Source organism: Colossoma macropomum, unplaced genomic scaffold (assembly GCF_904425465.1).
Source record: "Colossoma macropomum unplaced genomic scaffold, Colossoma_macropomum, whole genome shotgun sequence".
NCBI lineage: Eukaryota > Metazoa > Chordata > Actinopteri > Characiformes > Serrasalmidae > Colossoma > Colossoma macropomum.
The window spans coordinates 28,657,853-28,678,553 of NW_023494803.1; the positions used below are offsets into that span (position 1 = coordinate 28,657,853).

Consider the following 20,701-nt stretch of genomic DNA (forward strand, 5'->3'; position numbering starts at 1 on the left):
TTATTTTTTATTATTGGCGGTGATTTCTGCAAAAAGGAGACCAAGATGTGTATACACTTTTAAATTTTAATGCACTGTTTCAAATAAAATTTTTCTGTATCAAAATCGTTACACCCCAAATTGTAACACATTAACTATCAAATTAAGACATCTCCAGCGCTTCAGACAGTGGTTATGCTGACTAGAGCTCTGCATGGAGCAAGTGCTTGAGTTGACAAAAATATCATGCTGGGATAAACTAGTATTGTACACATCTGTAATGCACTAACAGTGTTTATTATGATTATTATATTTTTGTGTGATTTTGTGTGATTGTGAGCTCATCTTCTAGCTACTGCTGGTACTGCAGAAATGCACACTTTGGGTAAATTTAACAAGCAAGGGGAATGATCTCTTGTGATCTTTCCACCAGCCCAACACAGCCCTCTCATCATTTATTCATCTGTTGACTGATTTACTGTTGAACTTCCCCAGTTTTGTTCAGGGGCTCTTTCACCCACTCCTCAAACTCAATCTATTCTAAGCACCCTTTCCTTCTCTCGCTACTGTAACGTAGGGAGAGAGGGAGGTAACACGAGAGAAAATGCTTGAGAGTCTGTGAAATTTACTTAGGCATATTCCTTAACATTCCTTAAATTAAAAAAATTGAAAAAAGCTTGAGCGATATTTTATGTAAGAAATTGGCCCAAACCCAGTATGAATTGGCTAATCCCCCTATATTTTATTGGGCCCCGTTGGGCTCAGGTCAGGTCTGTGAAATTGTGTGAGGGGTTTGTGCTATGCAGCAGTCATCAGCTTCTTCATACCACCTCAAAGCCCCTTACAGTTCTAACATTAACTCTGTATTTGTTCCTGAAACGCATAATCCTTTTTTCTGTAAATTCATTTCTGACCAGACAGGCTAGACAGGTCAGACTGTCATTTTCTTTAACTGTATGAAGCTGTGTTCCTCTCTTTCTGTCTCTCTCTGTCTCTGTCTTGCGCTCTTCTCATGTCTCTCTCAATGTCCTCCTTGTCTCGCTGCTTTGTCTGTTGAGAGCTAGTTCACTTACCTTGTTGACAGCACTCAGTTAGTGAGAACAGATGTCAGCGGTGGCAGTGAATGCTGACAGCCTTGTCTTTTATACCAGAGCTGCTCATGTGCACTCGAGGTCTGCTTTATTAGTGTTTAGTATATGACAGCACCCTTATCAGATTTCGAGGTTGTTTGTTTTTTTTTGTTTTTTTGTCACCGGAAGCTTCTGCTGTTTAACATGAGTCACCCACTGTAGCAGCAGAATCATATGTTGCATATATGATAATGTGGCTTATGCGTCAAACAGAGATAGGAGCAGGGGAGAGATTATAAGTTTTATAGAGATTGGAGGTTTTCAGAAATGAGTTCATGCAGGTTAAGAATGAGAGCTCAATACACATCTCTGACTGAAAATATGGGTTAAAATATCCCTAGTTAGACATACTGTTATCTTCACACTGTGACTTCTGCAGTGCTTTGTCTTGGCAGCATTCATACGGTTACTTTAGTATCGTCCATCAAAAGTTAGAGGACTGTTCTTAAAACAAATAAGCAAGTGTTCTTTGTCGATTGGCAAAATTTAACATATGAAAAGACTAACTAGGATTGGGTTTCCTGAAAGTATCTTAGTACTAAGATGATTTAAAAATGGTAGAGCAAGCTTAACACTGAACAGTCTCTCTACCTGTTAAGATGATCTTGAAACACTTTTGGGAAACTGGGCCCTGGTCTGATTTGAGAAAAAAGGATATGACACATACAGGGAATAAGGCCGTACCAGATTAAGGGTAATCCTAGGCCAAAAAGAATTTCCAGTAGGCATTCACCATTAGCACTGCAGAAAAGAAAACTGTCGAATCATTATTTAGACAACACCTGATCTTCATATGAAGGCAGACACTTTAATGAACGTGGAATGAGAAAATGACCTGATTGCTAAAGCAAACTATATCCAGAGTATTAGCAAATAGCTGTTTTATGCTAACAAAATCTTTGCAGGTATTTTCCTTACTTAAAAGTGGCAAGAAAACTGTGAGAATTTTTGAGAAGCAAGTGAACTTCTCTCTAAAGGTTACCACACACTGGACAAGAAGCGTTGTGCAGCAGCTGTATCACCTAAGAGTTGTTGCATTGACCGCACTGATAAACAGCTTGCACAAGTTCTTTTGTCACTCTGCTTGTGTAGATTTAATGGAGTAAATACTTTCAGCATCAATTAGTGCAGTGGTCACCAACCCTACTCCTGGATCTACTTTCCTGCAAAGTTTAGATCTAACCTGCAATTCTACCTTACCTGATCCAACAAATCAAGGACTTTTGAAGAAGCTAAATATGTGGAGCAGGTCTGGCAGGTTGTGGCTGGAACTAGACTTCTCAGGAAGGTAGACCTTTGGGACCATAGTTGGTGACCACTGATTTAGGGAGTTTATTGTGTTCACAAACTTGCTGTTTTCAAGCTAAAAGTTTGACTGCCTTTCTCTGTGTAATTTTCATGCCAAATATTACCAGTGACTTTTGTGGTCTAGTTCTGAATTTAACTTAATGCAGTAATGGAGAGATGCTGAGTGGTGATCGGTGACATTCAGGAACGCTGAAAGTTGCTGACTTGTGGCGCACGTCATTGCCAAAATCAGCAGCCTTTTTTTTTACAAAAGATAAAAAAAAAAAATGTGATATGGTGCAAACAAAACACCCAGTCACAGAGTATTTTTTTGTGCTTGGGGGTATTTTTTTTTTTTAATATTTTGAATAGAAGTGTTTCAATAATTTTTTACAGATTGGACTGAAATGTCAAATTTGGCTGAAAACAGGCTTTTCCCAAGCTTATGTATCTGGTGTTTGGCTTTTTCAGCTGTAATCAGATCTAAAGTGTGATCTGTGTCGTTTTTCATTGTTAAGCTGTGCTGGTTAGTGGTCATAGTGTGTTTTTCAGTGGCACTGGTTAACAGTGAGGCACTTGTGGTCAAGGCCTGACCCTGCTGACTGACACTGGGCTCCGATCCAGGCAGAGAGAGAGAGGAGCTGAAGCCTGTCCCAGGCTGCCGCTGCCACTCTGCCTGATGCATGGAGTTATGAATAAATAATGCAGTCACGGTCCGCTGCTCCTTATTTATAATGGCCCACTGTTATTTATTTAGTCCAAAGTGCCAAGCATGGTGAAGCTAAGCCTGCTGTGTAAAAAAAAAAAGCATCTCATTCCTCCTCCAGTTCATCTGAAAGAATGAGATACAGGGGGAGAGGAGAGAGCAAGGTGCTATCCACCCGCCTACTAGATATGGTTGCATAAATTTAATCAAGACGAGTCATCATCTGCTGTGATATGAAAAATTACCATAACCAAATGCGAGGAACTACGTACAGTTATGAACATGAATTATTAAGTTGTCATGGAAGGCATATAAACATCTATTTGCTGTTCTCAGTGTCTTTATTTCTCTCATGCTTTCTTATACTTGCATGTGTTGTCTTGGTTCTGAAGTGTCGGACTGCCTAGTCAGCAAAGTGAGTTCTTTACCAATGATGCAACTCTTCTCCCAGGACAGGATGTCTCTGTGCTGTTTATTTTGATCTGTTTAACAGAGATGCTTTTATACAAAGTGTCTTCCTTTAGCTCATGTTAACATCATATGCTTTGGACAATGCGTCTTTCTTTAGCTCATGTTACATATGGTATTGAGCTTGTAAGTGAGTAAAGCTCAGCATGAGCATCCATAAAACTGTAAAAGCACTGACACTCTGGCACGCTGCCTGTTCTTTTTAGGATTCATGATTTATGATTTTAGTTCATTTTTTAAAATCATATTGCCACTGTTATAACAAAACCTCAACATAACAAAAGTTTAATAGCACAAAGAAAAAATGTTCTTAAAGGGACACTTTGGCCAAAATGGAAAAAAATGTAACCATCGCTACATCTGAAATGAAATGAAATGGACCTTTTAGCCAACTGTGTCTGAACACATTGGAATTAGACCTCCACATTTAACCTATCCGTGCAGTGAAACACTACATACACACTAGTGAACACACACACACTAGGGGGCAGTGAGCACACTTGCCCGGAGTGGTGGGCAGCCCTGTCGACGGCGCCCGGGGAGCAGTTGGGGGTTAGGTGCCTTGCTCAAGGGCACTTCAGTCACGTACTGTTAGCTGAGGGGATCGAACGTGCCCTTGAGCAAGGCACCTAACCCCCAACTGTTGTAAACATGCCTACTTAAATCCTACTGTAGTGCCACAGTTGTCTATAGAATGAGATTTTCCAATTTAAAGACTAGGAAACCCACCTTCGGATGGTGTCTCTTAAAGGAAAAAAGACTAGCGTCCATTTTGTGCTGACCGAGGTAACAGTCCTACCTTAGTTTTTCTTAGTATGTATTAGCCTATAGCTGAGTGATACTACAGGGATCACCAGTGGTTGAATGTGGTATTTGCATGCATGCAAGATATTGTAATGTGAGAACACTGATGAATAAAAAAAATATTATAAATGCTGAATTCTGTCAAATTGATGAGGCTGAGGCATACAATGCTGAGCTGCAGAATACTGCAATAACATGACAAGTAACATTTTGAGTGCTAGTTTTAGGCTGGAATTCCCCTTTTAAATTATTGTAGGGAGAATTTGTTCCAGGTAATTGTGGACTATTTGTGTTGTGTCATTAGTAATAAAATGTTTTCATATGGTGTAAAAAACTGAAATGGAGATATGAGTTTGTGTCATGGCAGCGACAATATGCTTTTATTTCATTCAACTTCCTTTAGCTAATTTTTCATACGATATTGAGATTGTTATAAGTGAGTAGTGCTTCACTGTGTCCACTCACTGTCCACTCTATTAGGCACTCCTACCTTGGCAGTCCACCTTGAAGATGTAAAGTCAGAGACGATAGCTCATCTGCTGCTGCACAGTTTGTGTTGATCATCCTCTAGTCCTTCATCAGCGGTCACAGGATGCTGCCCACAGGATGCTGTTGGCCAGATATTTTTGGTTGATGGACTATTCTCAGTCCAGCAGTGACACTGAGGTGTTTAAAAACTCCAGCAGCACTGCTGTGTCTGATCCACTCAGACCAGCGCAACACACACTAACACACCACCACCACATCAGTGTTACTGCAGTGCTGAGAATGATCCACCACCCAAATAGTACCTGCTCTGTGAGGGTCCATGCGGGTCCTGACCACTGAAGAACAGGGTAAAAGGGGGCTAACAAAGTATGCAGAGAAACAGATGTACTACAGTCTGTAATTGTAGAACTACGAAGTGCTCCTATATAGTAAGCGGAGCTGATTCAAATGGACAGTGAGCGTAGAAACAAGGAGGTGGTCATAATGTTATGTCTGATCGGTGTATTTTGCGAGCAGATGGCATTTCCTCTTTATAGTGTGAAGCTTTTTAGCATTGATTGCATCTAATGAGCACAGTTCTTGGTTTCCTAAAATAAAAAAGGCTTTTGGTCATTTGCATAGTATGTTTCATCATTATGATAAACAGCTCTTGTAATATGAGAAATGTGTCAAGGAACTGTCCTCTGCTTTGGGGGCATTACACTGACTGTCTATAGGATGGCTTTGTGAGGGGCTTTTGTCCTTGTACTAGTGTTGTGCTTTATAGTAAGGTGATTAGCAGAACACAGACAACCTTCTGGAGGGTGGAGAAATCTTGTTTTTAATTGTCAGTTAAAATAGCTGGTCTTTTGTTTATTCACATAGGATTCCTCCATTTATTAACCCTTTCATTTAATTTGGATTGAACCTATCAGCATTCAAGTCTTTGCTGAAGACTCATTTGTTTTCACTCTTCTTTTTGTCTTTGAATATACTGTTTGTGTTGCTGTCTCACACTGTATATGTTCACTGTCTAGTCTTGCTTTTCATTATTCCTGTTTGATGCATTATATTGTTGAAAAGCATCCGTAAGAATGAGAAAAGTACAGCATAAATAAAGGTGATGATGATGATGATGGTCTGTGAGGAATTTGCAGCCAGTCACACTGTGAGTGAAACTGAAACACTCCCTGTTTGGCTAGCATATAAGTCTGTGTTTACTTAAATATTCATTCACTGTCTATTTTCCATTGGTAACAGGGCAGCGCAGGGCGACTGTTGCATGTTATGTTAATTTGAATGTGAATGGCAGTTGGGCAGTTGTGTGGGCAGTGTGCTTGTAGAGTGGCAGTGGTTAAGAGCATGTCTAGTGTGCTGTTCGAAAGAGCTGCTGCACACACTGACATGGCTTAAGTCTGTGCACAGAGACTCGGTGTAATCCTTTTAGTGAAGTCAATGAACAACATCCTCATTAATGTTCTTCATGGCCTTCTGGGACCAGGCTCCCTCTAGTGCTGGACCTGTAGGGATTTTATCTGTCAGCAAGTGATCTACAGGAAATCATATATATATATATATATATATATATATATATATATATGTATATATATATATATATATATATATATATATATATATATATATATATATATATATATATTAGGGGTGGGAATCTCTAGGCACCTCACGATTCGATTACGATTCAGAGGGCTGCGATGCGATTATAAAACGATTATCGATGCATCTTGATGCATCTTTTTTTCTATATAGCAGTTATATTTTCTCACTGTGTGAGCTCAAGTTGCGAGTTCAAGTTTCAAGTTTATTTGTCATTTGCACAACATGTCAGGATATTTATGCATTGAAATGCTTGTGGTGAGGCTCAGCTAATCACTCTACAGAAAGTAAATAAATAAAAATACAAGAAAAACCAACAGAAATATATTAAATATACACAAAATATACACAAAATATACACAGAATATAGAGACAATATACATTTTAAAGTGACTAAGTAACTCTGTGTTATTGTTATTTAAAGTGACTTGGTACTTTTAAAGCAAAGTATTTGTCATGATCCATAATGAATTTACTTCCAATATCTTTTTTAAGTGATGTGGCAAGTGAACTAGAAGGCTCTCATTCAGTGCTCTTGTTTGGAGCACGAGATGCTGCTGCCACTCATCTGCGATAAAATGCGCAGTTACGGTGAAATAAGATCCCGTGTCAGTGGATCTCCACGCAGCACATGTTACAGCTATTCTACCCGTTTTCTTTAGTGACTTTATAACTTTGGTTTTGGTCTCGTTGTAGAGGTGGGGGGGGTCGCTGTGTCAGTAAAGTATCTTTGAGACGGGACGTGTGCAACATGGCGCAAAAGCCCTGTTTCGCAACGACTGAGAACCGGCGTGCAGACTGCAGGTCACATAGCAGCGATGCGTTATTCACATTTATAAGCAGCGCAGTTGGTTTCCTGGTACGTTAAATCTGCAACGAGAGACTGTCAAACAGTAAAAAGTGGCGAAGCTGAAGGCGCTTCTCTTTTGAATTCTCCCGTTCCACCTTAAATGGCGCCTCAGTTAGAATTTAAGGGAATGGGTAAATTTGAACAAGAAGCTGGAGAATAAGAAGTGACTTCAGCCTCGTTAAACAGTCTAACGTTGAGAGACATTTAACTGATCTACTTCTGAGGAAAAGTTTTCTGGAGGAGATGGAAGAAAAGTGGCTACAGCTAAAGCTTAAAGCTGAGCGAAGTAAATCTGCGCTCTCGTTTATATTGTTTAGCCTAAACTAGGACATTATCACATACTGAGACATACTGGACATTAAATGTTGCGGCTCCCAAGGTGGTTTGATTTTTGTTGAAAGGTCAAAATGTTATCATTTGGGTTGCGACTCCTGACCTAACCTGGCTTTAATGCAGAGGGAGCCGGTCGGATTTCTCACTCATCCAGTAGTGTTTTTGTTATGTGCTGCCACAGACTGTCCAGGCGCTGCACTTCTGCACTTCCAGGTTCCGGCTTTTGCGTTCTGTCAACATTACGTTATAAATTAAATATTTAGAAAATCGATATTTCACATTTGTGAATTCATTCCGAATCGTTCACGTCCGCATCGCGATGCATCTAAGAATCGATTTTTTCCCGCACCCCTAATAAATATATATATATATATATATATATATTCTTTACATGAAAGTGATTATTTAGTAAATCTTTTAACATTTCACTGCGGTAACCTTGACTGAACACAGCTTTGGCCGGGCAGGAGTGGAGTGTTACTGCCAGCATGAGAGCGGCTCGGCTATCATCCAGCTGCAGTTTCTCATCAATGAGGTGAGTCCATTGAGCTCTGCCTTTTTCATCAACTAGTCCCACACCCATGCTACAAAGTTATCTTGGTAGGTTTACATTGTCTGTATCTGCATCTGAGCATCAATAATGAGCTTCCACTTTTCTTTTTTATGCATAATGTTGTAGGCTGTCATGATCACTTATAATGAAATAATGAAAAAATCTATTAAAATCTACCTGCTCAATGAATCTGCAATGATTATGGCAACTTACATGGAGTCTATTTAAAGACTTGCTAGTTTATCTTTTCCAGTAAAGTGTTGTTTAGTGCATGTCTATTGTATTGTTTGGTCATCAAAATAATCTCTAATTTACTTGATTGCTAATTTAAACGCTAGTTACTTATCTGTCTGTCTGTCTGTCTGTCTGTTGCACAGGGGGCGCTGGTGAGTGCTTTAGCTGATGACAGCATTCACTTATGGAATTTGAGACAAAAGATTCCAGCCATTCTCCACTCTCTTAAATTCAGCAGGGAGAGGTAAGAATTTCCATTGCACATGCTTATGAGCATGGTCATCACATGTGAACTGGGAGCTGTGTTCTAAACTGCGTTCCCACAGCTTTTAACTGTTTGAAATATTACACATCAGTGTTATTCCAAAATTGCTTATGCGTTGTTAATCATGGCATGACATCAGCTCTAAATAAACTGTAGAATCATTGATTGTATGAAACCTCTGAAGGAAAAGACAGTGTTTTCGTCTGTCATTAAGAGTCTGGGGACTTTAGCTTTGACCTGACTTCCCCTGAACCCACATTACACCATGGCAACCATGTACAGTCTGCTATGATATCATTTGATTTATTCAGGTTCATGGAGTCAGAGCCGTCTGTACAGGCAGATGATGACTAATTCATGCTGCCGGATTTCTCTGTATTTTACATCATTTTCTTGTTGACATTTTTGTCCATATGCCTCTTTTAAACCACAAATCTGTTGTATCATCAAGGAATTCCAGGCATGATGGGACATTTGGTTAAATTAAACAGGATTCACCTTTATTGATGCAAATTTTCTTCTGTTCTTTGTTTTTTGGCAGGATTACTTTTTGCCATCTTCCCTTCCAGAGTAAATGGTTGTATATCGGAACAGAAAGAGGGAACATTCATATTGTCAATGTGGAGTCCTTCAGTCTCTCAGGCTATGTCATCATGTGGAACAAAGCCATTGAACTGTGAGTCTGCTTGACTTTATCTGTACCTGGCCTCTCTAGGTCCCGACTTAAGAGACTTCCAGTAATATAAAAAAATACTTTTGACCTCTACACACAAAATCCCTAGTGTTGAATGAGGACAGACAGTGCTGAATGACCTCTTAGTGTTCATTTGTGTCTTGCTGGACTTATTTGAATCCTGCAGGTGTTAGTTCAGCACTCTGGATGTTGCCGTGTACATTTTTTGTCACTTTGACTCTTGACTGCTTAGCGTTAACACTGTTTGTTACTGTACATGCAAGTGTAATAAGTCACTACATATCATGTGGTAATGGTTTGTGAAGTCAATAGCAATCATTGTCCCAGTGTTTCCAGTGGTATGATGTTGAGTGAAAATCATTTGCTGTGGCTATCTTTGCCCCTCTACACTCATCACAGTTTCAGAGATGCAGGCCTCCAGATGAGTTGTCATAGAAACAAGGAAGAATTTAAAAGAATACGCACACACATTTGGTTTTGTTGTTTGCCTAGCAGAGATGTCTATGAACTAAGCTCCAAAGCAAGAAAGTTAGAACTGCTAAACAAGCACAAGAATATTAAACACAAATATTCTGTAAGTTTCAGAACACGTAGATATGTTGCTTTGCTCTGCAGAGACAAAAATGGCTTATTTTATCTACCTTTTAGTTTTCAGAAAGTGAAACCTGTTGAAAAATGTTGATTTTTTTGTTTTTTGTTTTTTTATTTTATTTTACATTGTTTTAGCAATGATGATGATTTTAGTTGAAGGCAGTAGGTACGTTTGCAGAATTGTGTGGTCAATCCACCAGGATAGAGTCTCTCTAGTGTCCATCTTCACTTTGCTGTTCCTGCTGTTGTTGCTATGGAGATGGTATCTTTCGCATTCCAGGGGGTGTAATTAAATTACTTTCCAAGCCCACTGAGGTAGATGAATGTTGTTCTGACATATATGCTCGAGGTCATCTGAGCCCATCCTAAATATTTCTCACTCAGACTCTTTTAAAATGATTTCAGGAATCAGTCTCTTTCAAACATGTTGATTCTAACATGATTCAAACATGTTGACTGTTTTTTATGAATGTTTTAGCTCTTCAAAAACCCACCCTGGACCTGTGGTGCACATCAGTGATAACCCTATGGATGAGGGAAAGGTGAGAGACCCAAAGCAGTGCAGGGCCTTTTTGCTTTAGTTTCTATATAACAGTTATTTCATTTAATGGTTGTGTATGCTACTGAGAGTCAAGCTGAACTGAAGAGTATTAATGTTTATCTTTTGTTTGTTTTGCAGCTTTTGATTGGTTTCGAATGTGGTTTTGTCGTGCTGTGGGACTTGAAATCAAAGAAAGCTGACTACCGCTACAATTATGATGAGGTGATCTTTTGTTTAAAGTTTAATTCTTAAAATTCCAGAGATGGATTCCCAGTTGAGATTAAGTCTTGTACTAGACTACAGTAGGTTATTAAGGTGTGTTCTCTATCCTTTAATGTCTACAACTAGGTTTAATCTCTTTCATAAAGCTGATCGGAAACGTTATGCTTTTGCCAATTGGAGTGAGAAGAGGTTCACTAATATTTTTCCAGCAACTCGCTGACAGATTGCATTGAACATTTGAACTCTTCCGAGTGAATCACATTCCACACTTATTTAACTTCCTTTACGGTTTGCCCATCTCCAAACTTTCTGGAAAAAACTAGTACATGTTAACAAGATTTCACATTGAATAACTATTTACATCTAAATTATTTAATTCTGTAGAATTTTTGAAAAATCTATGAAATGTTCCTTTAAAATGGTAGCTGTGTCTTACTACTTTAAATGCAGGTTTAAAAGTCTTACTACATTTTAAGGATGATGTTAGACTTAAGGTATCCCTGGTTTCTCACTGGATTCTCCCTAATTTAGCCCACTTGTTTCAGCCCCTAGGCTATTTACAAAATCCTTCGTGATATGAATCAGGTATGTTAGAGTAGGACAATTGCTATGCAGAACTCGTATAGTTCTCATCTGTTACCTTTTGAGCGTTTTCTCAAGCTCTTTTGGCAGTCTTCACCTAATGTTTTTCATGCTAAGACCCAGAGTCCTGGATCTTTTCCCTGAAACAGCACCATTGGGCAGTCCAGGGGGGGTCTCACTTTTTTTCAACTCTTATCAGAAGCTGGTCACTATATGCACTAAATGTACCAACCATGATTGTGTCCTGGACGGGAGGTCATGTTTAGCTGCCTGTCTTTTGGCAGCTACTTATTTAAAAAAATCTCCAGGAACAGTTCCGGAAACCACAACCTAATAATCATTAATGTGCACATTGTCTTTCTAATTAGTTCCTATTGTTATTTAATACATTGATTTTTCCATATAAGCTATTTGTAATGTCTGCCAACAGATTTGCATTGTCAGATCTAGGATGACAAAAACTGAGTATCTAAGCAAGATGCATGTTTTTTTTCTCCCCATAAGAAACCACAATATACATGTTTTTTTCTGTCCTGGATGTTCTATGTTTGATTACTCATCTTTTGTTTGGCCTGTAGGCGATCCACTCTGTGGCCTGGCACCATGAGGGGAAACAGTTTGTGTGCAGTCACTCAGATGGTACACTTACCACATGGAATGTACGATCCCCTGCCAAGCCTGCACAGATCATTACACCACATGGTAAGCTCCTGCCCAAACACACGCCATGTGTCCCAGTTAGGACCAGCGCTTCAAAGTAGTGCCGCATGTATAACTCAGTTTGGGGTTATAATATGAAAAACCTCTGAATCAGGGCCTTAGGAAGATATGGCTGAACTCAAATTGGACAAATAACACCCTGAAGTTGAATTAAATAGATTAAAAGAAAATTAAAAGCTTGCCTGCAATTTTCTTTCAGGTAAGCAGCCTAAGGATGGAAAAAAACCTGAACCATGCAAGCCCATTCTGAAAGTGGAGTACAAAACAGCCAGAGCAGGGTAAGATAAAATCACTGGTTAATTTGTGTTGCTTTCTAGAAATTATGTAACCTTGATGTTTATTAAAAAAAAAACATGCAAAAAATGTCTTTGTGGTTAATTAGCTAAATTTTACACTGAAAATATGGCAGGAAATGACAAATCTAACCTTTTATTGAAGTTAATTTAGAAAATAAAAGCCTTTTTCAAAAATATATAAAACAAAAAACGTGTCACGATTATTAGCACCCGTAGAAATTCCTAGTAACAAAATGTAACTGAAGCAAGTTACTTTTAAGCCGCTTAAGCAACCGTCCATGACTTCCTGTTTCATTGAGGCGTAAATATGAGGTAAGACAGAGGCCAAATTCTCTGTCATTCTGCCTCAGGGGGAAATTTAGACAATACATATATCAAATATGTAGATTGACCTTCATAAATCTGGAAATATCTTTAAAAAAAGATTCATTGTTGAAAATACCTATCTACTGTTAATTCAATTAATTAATATCAGTTAAAAAAAATCATAATTAAGTTTAAAACAACCAGAGCTGCTTGAAAGAGGACATGTTTTGCCCTCACATACAGTGAGGATGATGGTTAGAGAGGCAAAAAATTCTCCAACGTGATTGGAGAATCGCAGTAGTTGGTACCGTTTTTGGGGTCACCAAGTCTCCAAAACAACAGTTAGATACAACAAACTATTTGGATGGTGTGCCAGAGGTAACATTTTTCTTTCATCTAATCACAAATGGAGTTTGCTAGAAGCTACTGAAACTTTGACTGGACCTGGGTCCTGTGGTCAGATGAGACAAAAACAAATCTTTTTTGGCAACAAACCCTAAAGGCAGTTTTGACATAAAAAGTGAGATGGTTATACAGAAATGGATTTAAAGTGTTAAATGCAGGGCCGATAATTGTGACATGATGTTTTGTTAAAAGCAAAAAAAATGTTTTTGTTTCCTTGTCTAAATTTAAATTTAATGGTTAGATTTCTGTCATGTCATATTTGTGGAACATTGAACTAATTACCACAAAGACCTTTTTTTATTCATCTTTACCAAGGATGTCAACAATTTTAGAGCTCACCGTATCAAAGAGTCAGCTTTATTTTAGTATCTATATCCTCATGCCCCATCAATGTGGTTCTCACTTCCTGTTTTCTCTTGGGTTGTGGTAAGTTGTCTTTCTTCCTGTTTTTGTTCAGGGAGCCTTTCATGATACTGTCTGGAGGTCTTTCGTATGATACGGTGGGTCGCAGGGCCTGTCTGACTGTGATGCATGGAAAAAGCACTGCTGTGCTGGAGATGGACTACCCCATTGTAGATTTTCTAGCGCTGTGTGAAACTCCCTATCCAAATGGTGAGCTACTGCTTCAGCCTGGTCACAAAATGGAGAAATGCTTGTGGTGACTACTACTGCACAAGCACTGTCATTTTGCTCAAACACCAACTGCAGTGTTGTTACATTTGTTTCATTATAAGTGGTTAAAACTAGGGATGCACCGATGTGGAAACTGGGCTGATGCCAATATCTGATATTTTTATATCTGTTGATGTTGATACTGATTTTGCTACAAAACATTTAGAAAATGTAAAAATTGAGTTTAAATCTGCCTTAAACATCCTCAGAGAAAAATATACCTTTACTTCAATAAGGTTACAAATGTAGTGAGATAAATAAAATAAAAAAAGATTAATTTTAGCACAGTAGCCCAGTGTCACCTAAATGTTCTGCTCTTCCAGAGTACAATAACTACATCAACAAATATCTGTTTAATGCCAATATGATTCCAATATCAATCTCGTCCCTATTCATACTCATCCCTAGTTAATTCTGAATATCCTGAATAAAATGACTTTTACCTCTGTTTCTTCTCAGATTACCAGGAGCCTTATGCTGTAGTGGTTCTGCTGGAGAAGGATTTAGTAGTTATTGACCTTGCACAACCTGGGTAAGTAAATAACCCCAGGAATTTTACAAACGAAAGTAATTTTCTAACATCTTACTACAAAAATTATGACGATTGCCTCTTTCTATGCAGGTACCCAAGCTTCGAGAATCCATATCCTCTGACCATCCATGAATCTCCTGTGACCTGCTGCGAGTACTTTGCTGACTGCCCTGCTGAACTCATTCCTGCACTTTACTCTGTGGGCTCCAGGCAGAAGAGACAGGGCTACAGTAAAAAAGTAATTCTGTCCACAAACCTGTCTGCTTTAATAAGGAAGTTTGTGTACTTTCCTGCCTAACACATTTAGTAAGAATATATTATTTTGTTTTGTCCAGCTGTTTTTTCAAAAAGTGTTTTGCTTATTGCTGAAAATGATTACTGAGATCTGTATTTTATCACAGAAATGGCCTATAAGTGGTGGTAACTGGGGCCAGGGTGCACAAAGCTACCCAGAGATCATCATCACAGGGTGAGTCTCTTTTTCACACGCTTGAGCATACACAGAGTTATCGAAGGACTTCTCCCCATTATATATTTGAATTGTTCAAAAGAGATCAATATGGCTGTATGTTTCTGTGAAGGACTGTTCTTTATTTTCATGCCCCGCCTTTTTTTGAGCAACTTATGCAGTTCTCTTAACAGTTTTTCCTTTTTGTGTTTTGGTGAACTATAGACATGCCGATGGATCAGTCAAGTTTTGGGATGCTTCCGCACGTGAGTGGTTGCAGCTCTCACTAAATGATCGATATATCTTGATAAATGAAGTGTGTGTGGAAATAACTGTTGTTGCTTCTTATCCAGTAATGTTGCAGGTGCTGTACAAATTGAAAACTGCAAAGGTATTCGAGAAGACCCGCAATAAGGAGGAGAAGCCCAGTACTGATATAGTGGATGAAGACCCTTTTGCTATCCAGAGCCTGGCCTGGTGCCCAGAGAGTCGTTTGCTATGCGTGGCTGGGGTCTCTGCTCATGTCATTGTTTACCGGTTCAGCAAACAGGAAATTACCACAGAGGAGGTTCAGGTATGACCTGCATTCACATATCAACCACAGATTGACCTGTGCTTGCTAAGCGGTTCAGAATACTGCTGATTTAAGGTCAAGTTTGTGGGTAGTCCTTCAATATGTAGTAAAAAGTGAACTGGTTGAACTCAGAAACAGCTTAAGTTGATGTTCTTTTAGAGATTAATAAGAAAATAGCAAAAATTGTTGCAGCTTTGCCTGTTTAAATATAAAAGCATGGTACGGCATACTCAAGCATAGCATGTTACACACAGAGACATACTCAAGCATTGTGCCTCACACATGTAAATTTACAAAAGGTTCTTCATAGTTATTTTTCCATGTGTATCTAAATGAGTAGCTGCTGGAGGTGCGTATGCAGTGTGAGCTAAATGAAGTGGACTCTCCGGATGTGGGAGGGGATCAGGCATCAGCTGTGTCCACGCCGGGAGCTTCCTCCAGCCCTCAGTCCAGCGCACCACAAACACACCCATCTACCAGCAGCAACAACTCCTCTGACGGCCTGCGGGATAACGTGCCCTGCCTCAGGTATGACAGTACTTTACTCTGCAGATGTATTGGAATTTCGCCTCACTGTTTCCTTTGCTGTGTTTGAGCAACAATCAGGTGATTATGGGCTGTCCTGTGATCTGATTTTGAAGGGAATATATGGTTCGATGTACAGCTACCATTAGCTAGGAAAATACTTCTGGGTTTTAAAAAAAAAAGCTTTTACTGTTTATATTCAACTATGATGTAAAAATTAGAATTGAATGTAGTCATTGTGGAAGTTGGGAATTTGGGATCCAGTAAATCATGTCCCAAATAACTCATAATCAAATTAAATCATTATGAGGTCACAGATTCCCCCCTACTATTGACCTGAAGCTGTTACTTCTTTTCTATAGGAACCCCTTTTTTCAGCTTCTGTTGTTCTGTTAAGTAATATGTGGTTTGATTTTAGCATATGGCTTCTTTTTTTGCACTTCAGGGTTAGGAACACTCCACTGAAACAGTCACCAGGATACCAGGTGGAACTGATTATTCAGCTGGTGTGGGTCAGCGGGGAGCCACCACAGCAGATCACCAGCTTGGCTGTCAACTCTGCATATGGCCTGTAAACCCACCCACAAAATAACATTTTATATACATTTAAAATGAATGCACATTTACAGTTTGGAGTCTTTATGAGTGTTGACTAAATCAGAAATGGTGTTAATCTTCCTCTTGTGCCGCAGAGTGGCTTTTGGTAATGGTAATGGGCTGGCAGTAGTGGACTACCTTCAGAAGACCCTGTTACTCAATATGGCCACAGCAGAGCTCTACGGTTCCTCTGATCCACACCAGAGACAACCGCGCTCACCCCGCAAGGCGAGGCAGCCCTCTGGAGGTGAGGAAATAGCTGGTAGCATGTGTTAGACTCATAATCATATACTGTGTGAGTGAGCATCAGTCAGTCTGTCTGTTTGGCTAGGATGCAGTGCAGGCTGTGCTTATTATCAGCAGGCTTGGCCTAAAAGCTTTAGTGGCCCTGCTAGGCTCCATAACCCCTACCACTGCAAGTAGCTGTTTCTGGCAGAGTATCCATCTGCCCTCTTGAACTAAGGGAGTAGACAGAATTAGATACAGTATTTGTGAGGGTATGTGTGTAAAGTCATCATTTTCACCCTTTTACATCTTAATGTTCAAGTCTTGTCCCTTTGTTTTTGTTTTTTAAGTCATGTCCAAGCTTTTCCATGTTCTCCATGTTCTTCTTGCTATACTCTTTGAGTTTAAATGCCTGGGAAACTGCAGTAGTCTGGGACTGTACCTACCTCACCAGCAGCAATTTTATGACTTATTCACCGAAAAGGAATCTCAGCGGAGTGTTTAGTATAGTCACACAATTGACCTTTGGCAAAATTATGATTTGACCTGCCTCTCAGCCAAACGCAATCATATCTAAATATTCCTTCCTAAATATTTTTTCAAAGGAAATAAACAAACCTGCAGTCAAAGTGGTGGTGGCAGTAAATTACTCGGAATTATTAGGCTAAGAGATCGTGGAAAAGTGATGCTGAGGAACATATAATGCCTAACATGCTATCCTGATCATTTAGAGGATCATGTTATTTTTATTTCATCCCTGAAGCTAAAAATGTTTTAGATTAAACTGCGTAGTAAACCACACTCACAGCTCAGTGGCAATACTACTAATTAAGGTAAGCTAAACAGTATCTGGGTTACTGTATTTGCTTTTATTAACTTAGCTGCTGACAGTTTGCTTGATAAATAGGTTAGATTGAACAGGACTGTACAGCAAGTAAAGATAAATATTAATGCACTTATATGCATGACATTCTTTGTATTGTTTCATTAGAGTTTCATTGTAGTTAAAAGAACTTTGGTAGAAGACGAGTCCTCCTCAGCATCTAGCATCACTGACTAGCTCTGCTGTTTGACTAATGTAAGCATAGTTTTTCTGGAATCTTTTTTTGTTCACTTTAAATTGGGCGACATGCATATTTGGTTAATTCTCAAACATGTATGTCTGCATTGAACATCTTTTAAAGCCAGATAATGTTTGAATGAAAAATGTTTCAAATGTGCTTTTCTGTGTGCTTCTAAATTTCTTATACTTTTAATTGTACTACTGAAATTTTTAGTCTGTTAACACAAGTGTTACAGACGCTACCAGGCAGCCTGTTCAGAAAGTTTGACAATTGTAACTAAGGGAGGCAGAACATTTGTTAAGTCAATTCTGAATTCAGTCTTTTGGCTGTGTGTGTTCCAGGATGTTTTAACTGTCCTTTGATTTCCTGTGATTGTTTTGTCTCACCCTTGCATTGTTGATTTCTTTCTGTGGTTTTGTAAAGACAATCTACCTAAGACGTCTTGCATGTCCAGCCTCTCTAGCTTTTATTCTGAATCTGTGAAAAAACTACGCTCTTCTTATCTCAGTAAGTCATCTGACTTCATCTATCATTTTTCTTTTTTTCTAGCTCTGTCTGCTCTCTTCTCTCTGTTTGCTCTGTTTTTAGGCTAGTATTTGATTTGATCCTTCATTATAAGTCATCATCTCAAACCGTGACAACTTCCTTAGTTGTCAGTCATATGGTACTTATATAACGTTTATTTTCTTTAGGTCTCTGTGATGGCAACGATGGGTCTGCAGGTTCAGAAGACCGGTGCAAGTCACCTACATCAGGTAATTGTTATCTACTTTATTTTCCCTTTTCATATTTAATTTGTATAATTGTTGTAAAACATCATTCACTAGCATTACAGAGCTACACTGTAAATACCAGTGCTTGGAATGAATGGTAGTTTATTTGCTCCACTGTACAGTCCATAGATAGCAATAGCTTTTGTACAAAGTGCATTCACTGAGTTTACGGTGAATGGATAATAGCAGCACCAGTTATTGGACAGTAGCACATAATTATGGAATCTGTTGTTGCTACGTAGGTTCTGGTTCACCTTCCCATTCAGATGATGAAAGCAAGCATAATTTTCTTGAAAGGGGTATGATTTTGGCATTTTTTTTTTTTTACTAGCATTACCCAAGTTTCGAATTGATTGTACTGTACATACTTTTTATTGACATGTTCTTTCTTAAAACATTTTCCAGTGAAATCGAAAAGCAAGCTGATATCAAAGAGTGTTGCCAATGACTTTGGTACTGTATACGTTTATTTTATTGTTTTTTTTTCCTTAATCTGTAACTTTCTTTCCACTAATGCACTGGGCTTTTGCTCTGAGCATCTAACCAAAGTGACATTTGTGCTGTCTAATGCTCTTTGGGGAAATAAGTAGGTTTGTGTAGTGCACAAGAAGAGATTTGAGTGATTTGGCCTCACCTGAACAGCTTGTTGCCCTTCCGCACGGTGGTAGGGTGTTTGTAAATACTGCCTTCACAACGTATGCGCAATTTTACGAAGTAATCACAACGCATGCACAATTTTAGACTGTATTTTGAATGTTGCATCAAAGCCACCAAACTAGTAATTTGTTCCGGAAAATCTCTTGGCTCCTCTGATGTAGCTTACTAATGGACAGCTATGTTCAAATCAGTGGTTCTTTACTAACTATTCTTTCTCCACTCTTCCTTCAAAGGCTTGTGCTTCCTGTATTTTTTGTGTCTAACCTTGTTTAACTTTACAGGCTATGTGCACAACATGGTGATGTATTACAAGGGTAACCCATATGCATAAAGGCTTCTTTTACATTTCATATATTTGAAAGGTGTAATGATTTCAGTACAGTATCGAATAATCAAATTCAAAACGGTCTATTGAACTTTAAACTCTCTCTCACTCACTCTCTTCCAATTAACGCTCAATGATCAGAACTCACAAGGCATTTGGGTGCATCCTATCAAAGTAAAGTGGCTGATGCATGTGTTATGCATGCAACCATAATCAAATAGAGCTCTGTGTCATTCAGTAGTTGGCATCACATCCATTTTAGGGCCTCTGGGTCTAAGTAGACTATAAAAAAAAAGAATGCCATTTTCAAAAATCACTGCTGTCACTCTCTGTGGTGAACAGAAATGTTAATTCACATTTCAGCTCTTAATGACCTTGAAGTACAGGGAGTCCAGCGATATTTGGAGGAAAAATATATAAAGGACAAAACTATTGGGTTTTGGAACATTTTTGCTCACCATAAAGTGCAATAGCAGTGATCTTTGAAAAAGCCATTCATTTTTCTTATAGGGAGAAGCAGCTTAGATTCAGGATTCATTATATGAACATGGCCTTGACTACAGAATGACAAAACAACTTTGGAGATCTGTGACCTCCATAAATTCTAAATAGTGTAAATTGGGTGCAAACATTAACATTTTAATACATAAACAGAAGATGGATATTCAGGCATTTCTTGTTTTTTGCTGTATCAAAAACTGTATTGATTAACCTCCGTATCGTACTGAATTTTGAAATTTGTGTATCGTTAAACCCCTATTATATTTCTCAACACAGTGTCTAGAATTTTACACACATACACATTCACACATCCAGTATCTGTCAATCAGTAGCAATCAGTGACATTCAGTTTCTCTCAAAGTCTAATGAAGCATCTGATGTTCTGCTTGGATGGTGCTGGTCTTCACTTTTACTAATCCCTCCATGCATGTTCTAATTACAAACAGCAACTAAATCTGCTATGAACAAATGTAAGTCTCTAATGTAGATTTCATGGCCGGCTCTAATGGCTTGACCTTGCATTACGATCCCCACCCTATTTCAACCTGTTTCTCAATCATCCTTTTCTCTCAAGCTAAATGGAGGAAGATACAGAATGACTAGTCGATTTTTTTTCCCTCACTTTTGCAGTCTAACCAGAGGTTACTTTCCGTCTCAGAGTTGTACTTTTGTTGAGAGCTATCATATGTTTTTTTTTTTACAGCTAAGATGTCACGGAAATTTAGCATGGCTGCTGATCAGAAAGATGGTAAGCTTG

At 38.7% G+C, this 20,701-nt stretch overlaps 1 protein-coding gene across 7 annotated transcripts in view; it reads left to right on the forward strand.

Moving 5' to 3' along the window:
* stxbp5b (syntaxin binding protein 5b (tomosyn)) overlaps positions 1 to 20,701 on the forward strand; it is a 38,069-nt gene that overhangs the window by 8,000 nt on the left and 9,368 nt on the right. For 2 of the 7 annotated variants that reach the window (XM_036594140.1, XM_036594141.1), the window contains exons 3-22: positions 8,096 to 8,177; positions 8,573 to 8,673; positions 9,236 to 9,370; positions 10,458 to 10,521; positions 10,659 to 10,742; positions 11,903 to 12,026; positions 12,244 to 12,322; positions 13,509 to 13,663; positions 14,183 to 14,255; positions 14,346 to 14,493; positions 14,657 to 14,724; positions 14,929 to 14,969; positions 15,057 to 15,277; positions 15,618 to 15,805; positions 16,248 to 16,373; positions 16,495 to 16,646; positions 18,381 to 18,443; positions 18,704 to 18,760; positions 18,867 to 18,914; positions 20,648 to 20,692. In XM_036594140.1, coding sequence (XP_036450033.1) covers positions 8,096 to 8,177; positions 8,573 to 8,673; positions 9,236 to 9,370; positions 10,458 to 10,521; positions 10,659 to 10,742; positions 11,903 to 12,026; positions 12,244 to 12,322; positions 13,509 to 13,663; positions 14,183 to 14,255; positions 14,346 to 14,493; positions 14,657 to 14,724; positions 14,929 to 14,969; positions 15,057 to 15,277; positions 15,618 to 15,805; positions 16,248 to 16,373; positions 16,495 to 16,646; positions 18,381 to 18,443; positions 18,704 to 18,760; positions 18,867 to 18,914; positions 20,648 to 20,692 — 2,054 coding nt within the window. Of the gene's footprint in view, positions 1 to 8,095; positions 8,178 to 8,572; positions 8,674 to 9,235; positions 9,371 to 10,457; positions 10,522 to 10,658; positions 10,743 to 11,902; positions 12,027 to 12,243; positions 12,323 to 13,508; positions 13,664 to 14,182; positions 14,256 to 14,345; positions 14,494 to 14,656; positions 14,725 to 14,928; positions 14,970 to 15,056; positions 15,278 to 15,617; positions 15,806 to 16,247; positions 16,374 to 16,494; positions 16,647 to 18,111; positions 18,196 to 18,380; positions 18,444 to 18,703; positions 18,761 to 18,866; positions 18,915 to 19,399; positions 19,433 to 20,647; positions 20,693 to 20,701 lie in introns of all 7 variants that reach the window. The other 5 variants (XM_036594142.1, XM_036594143.1, XM_036594145.1 and 2 more) reach the window with 4 other exon arrangements.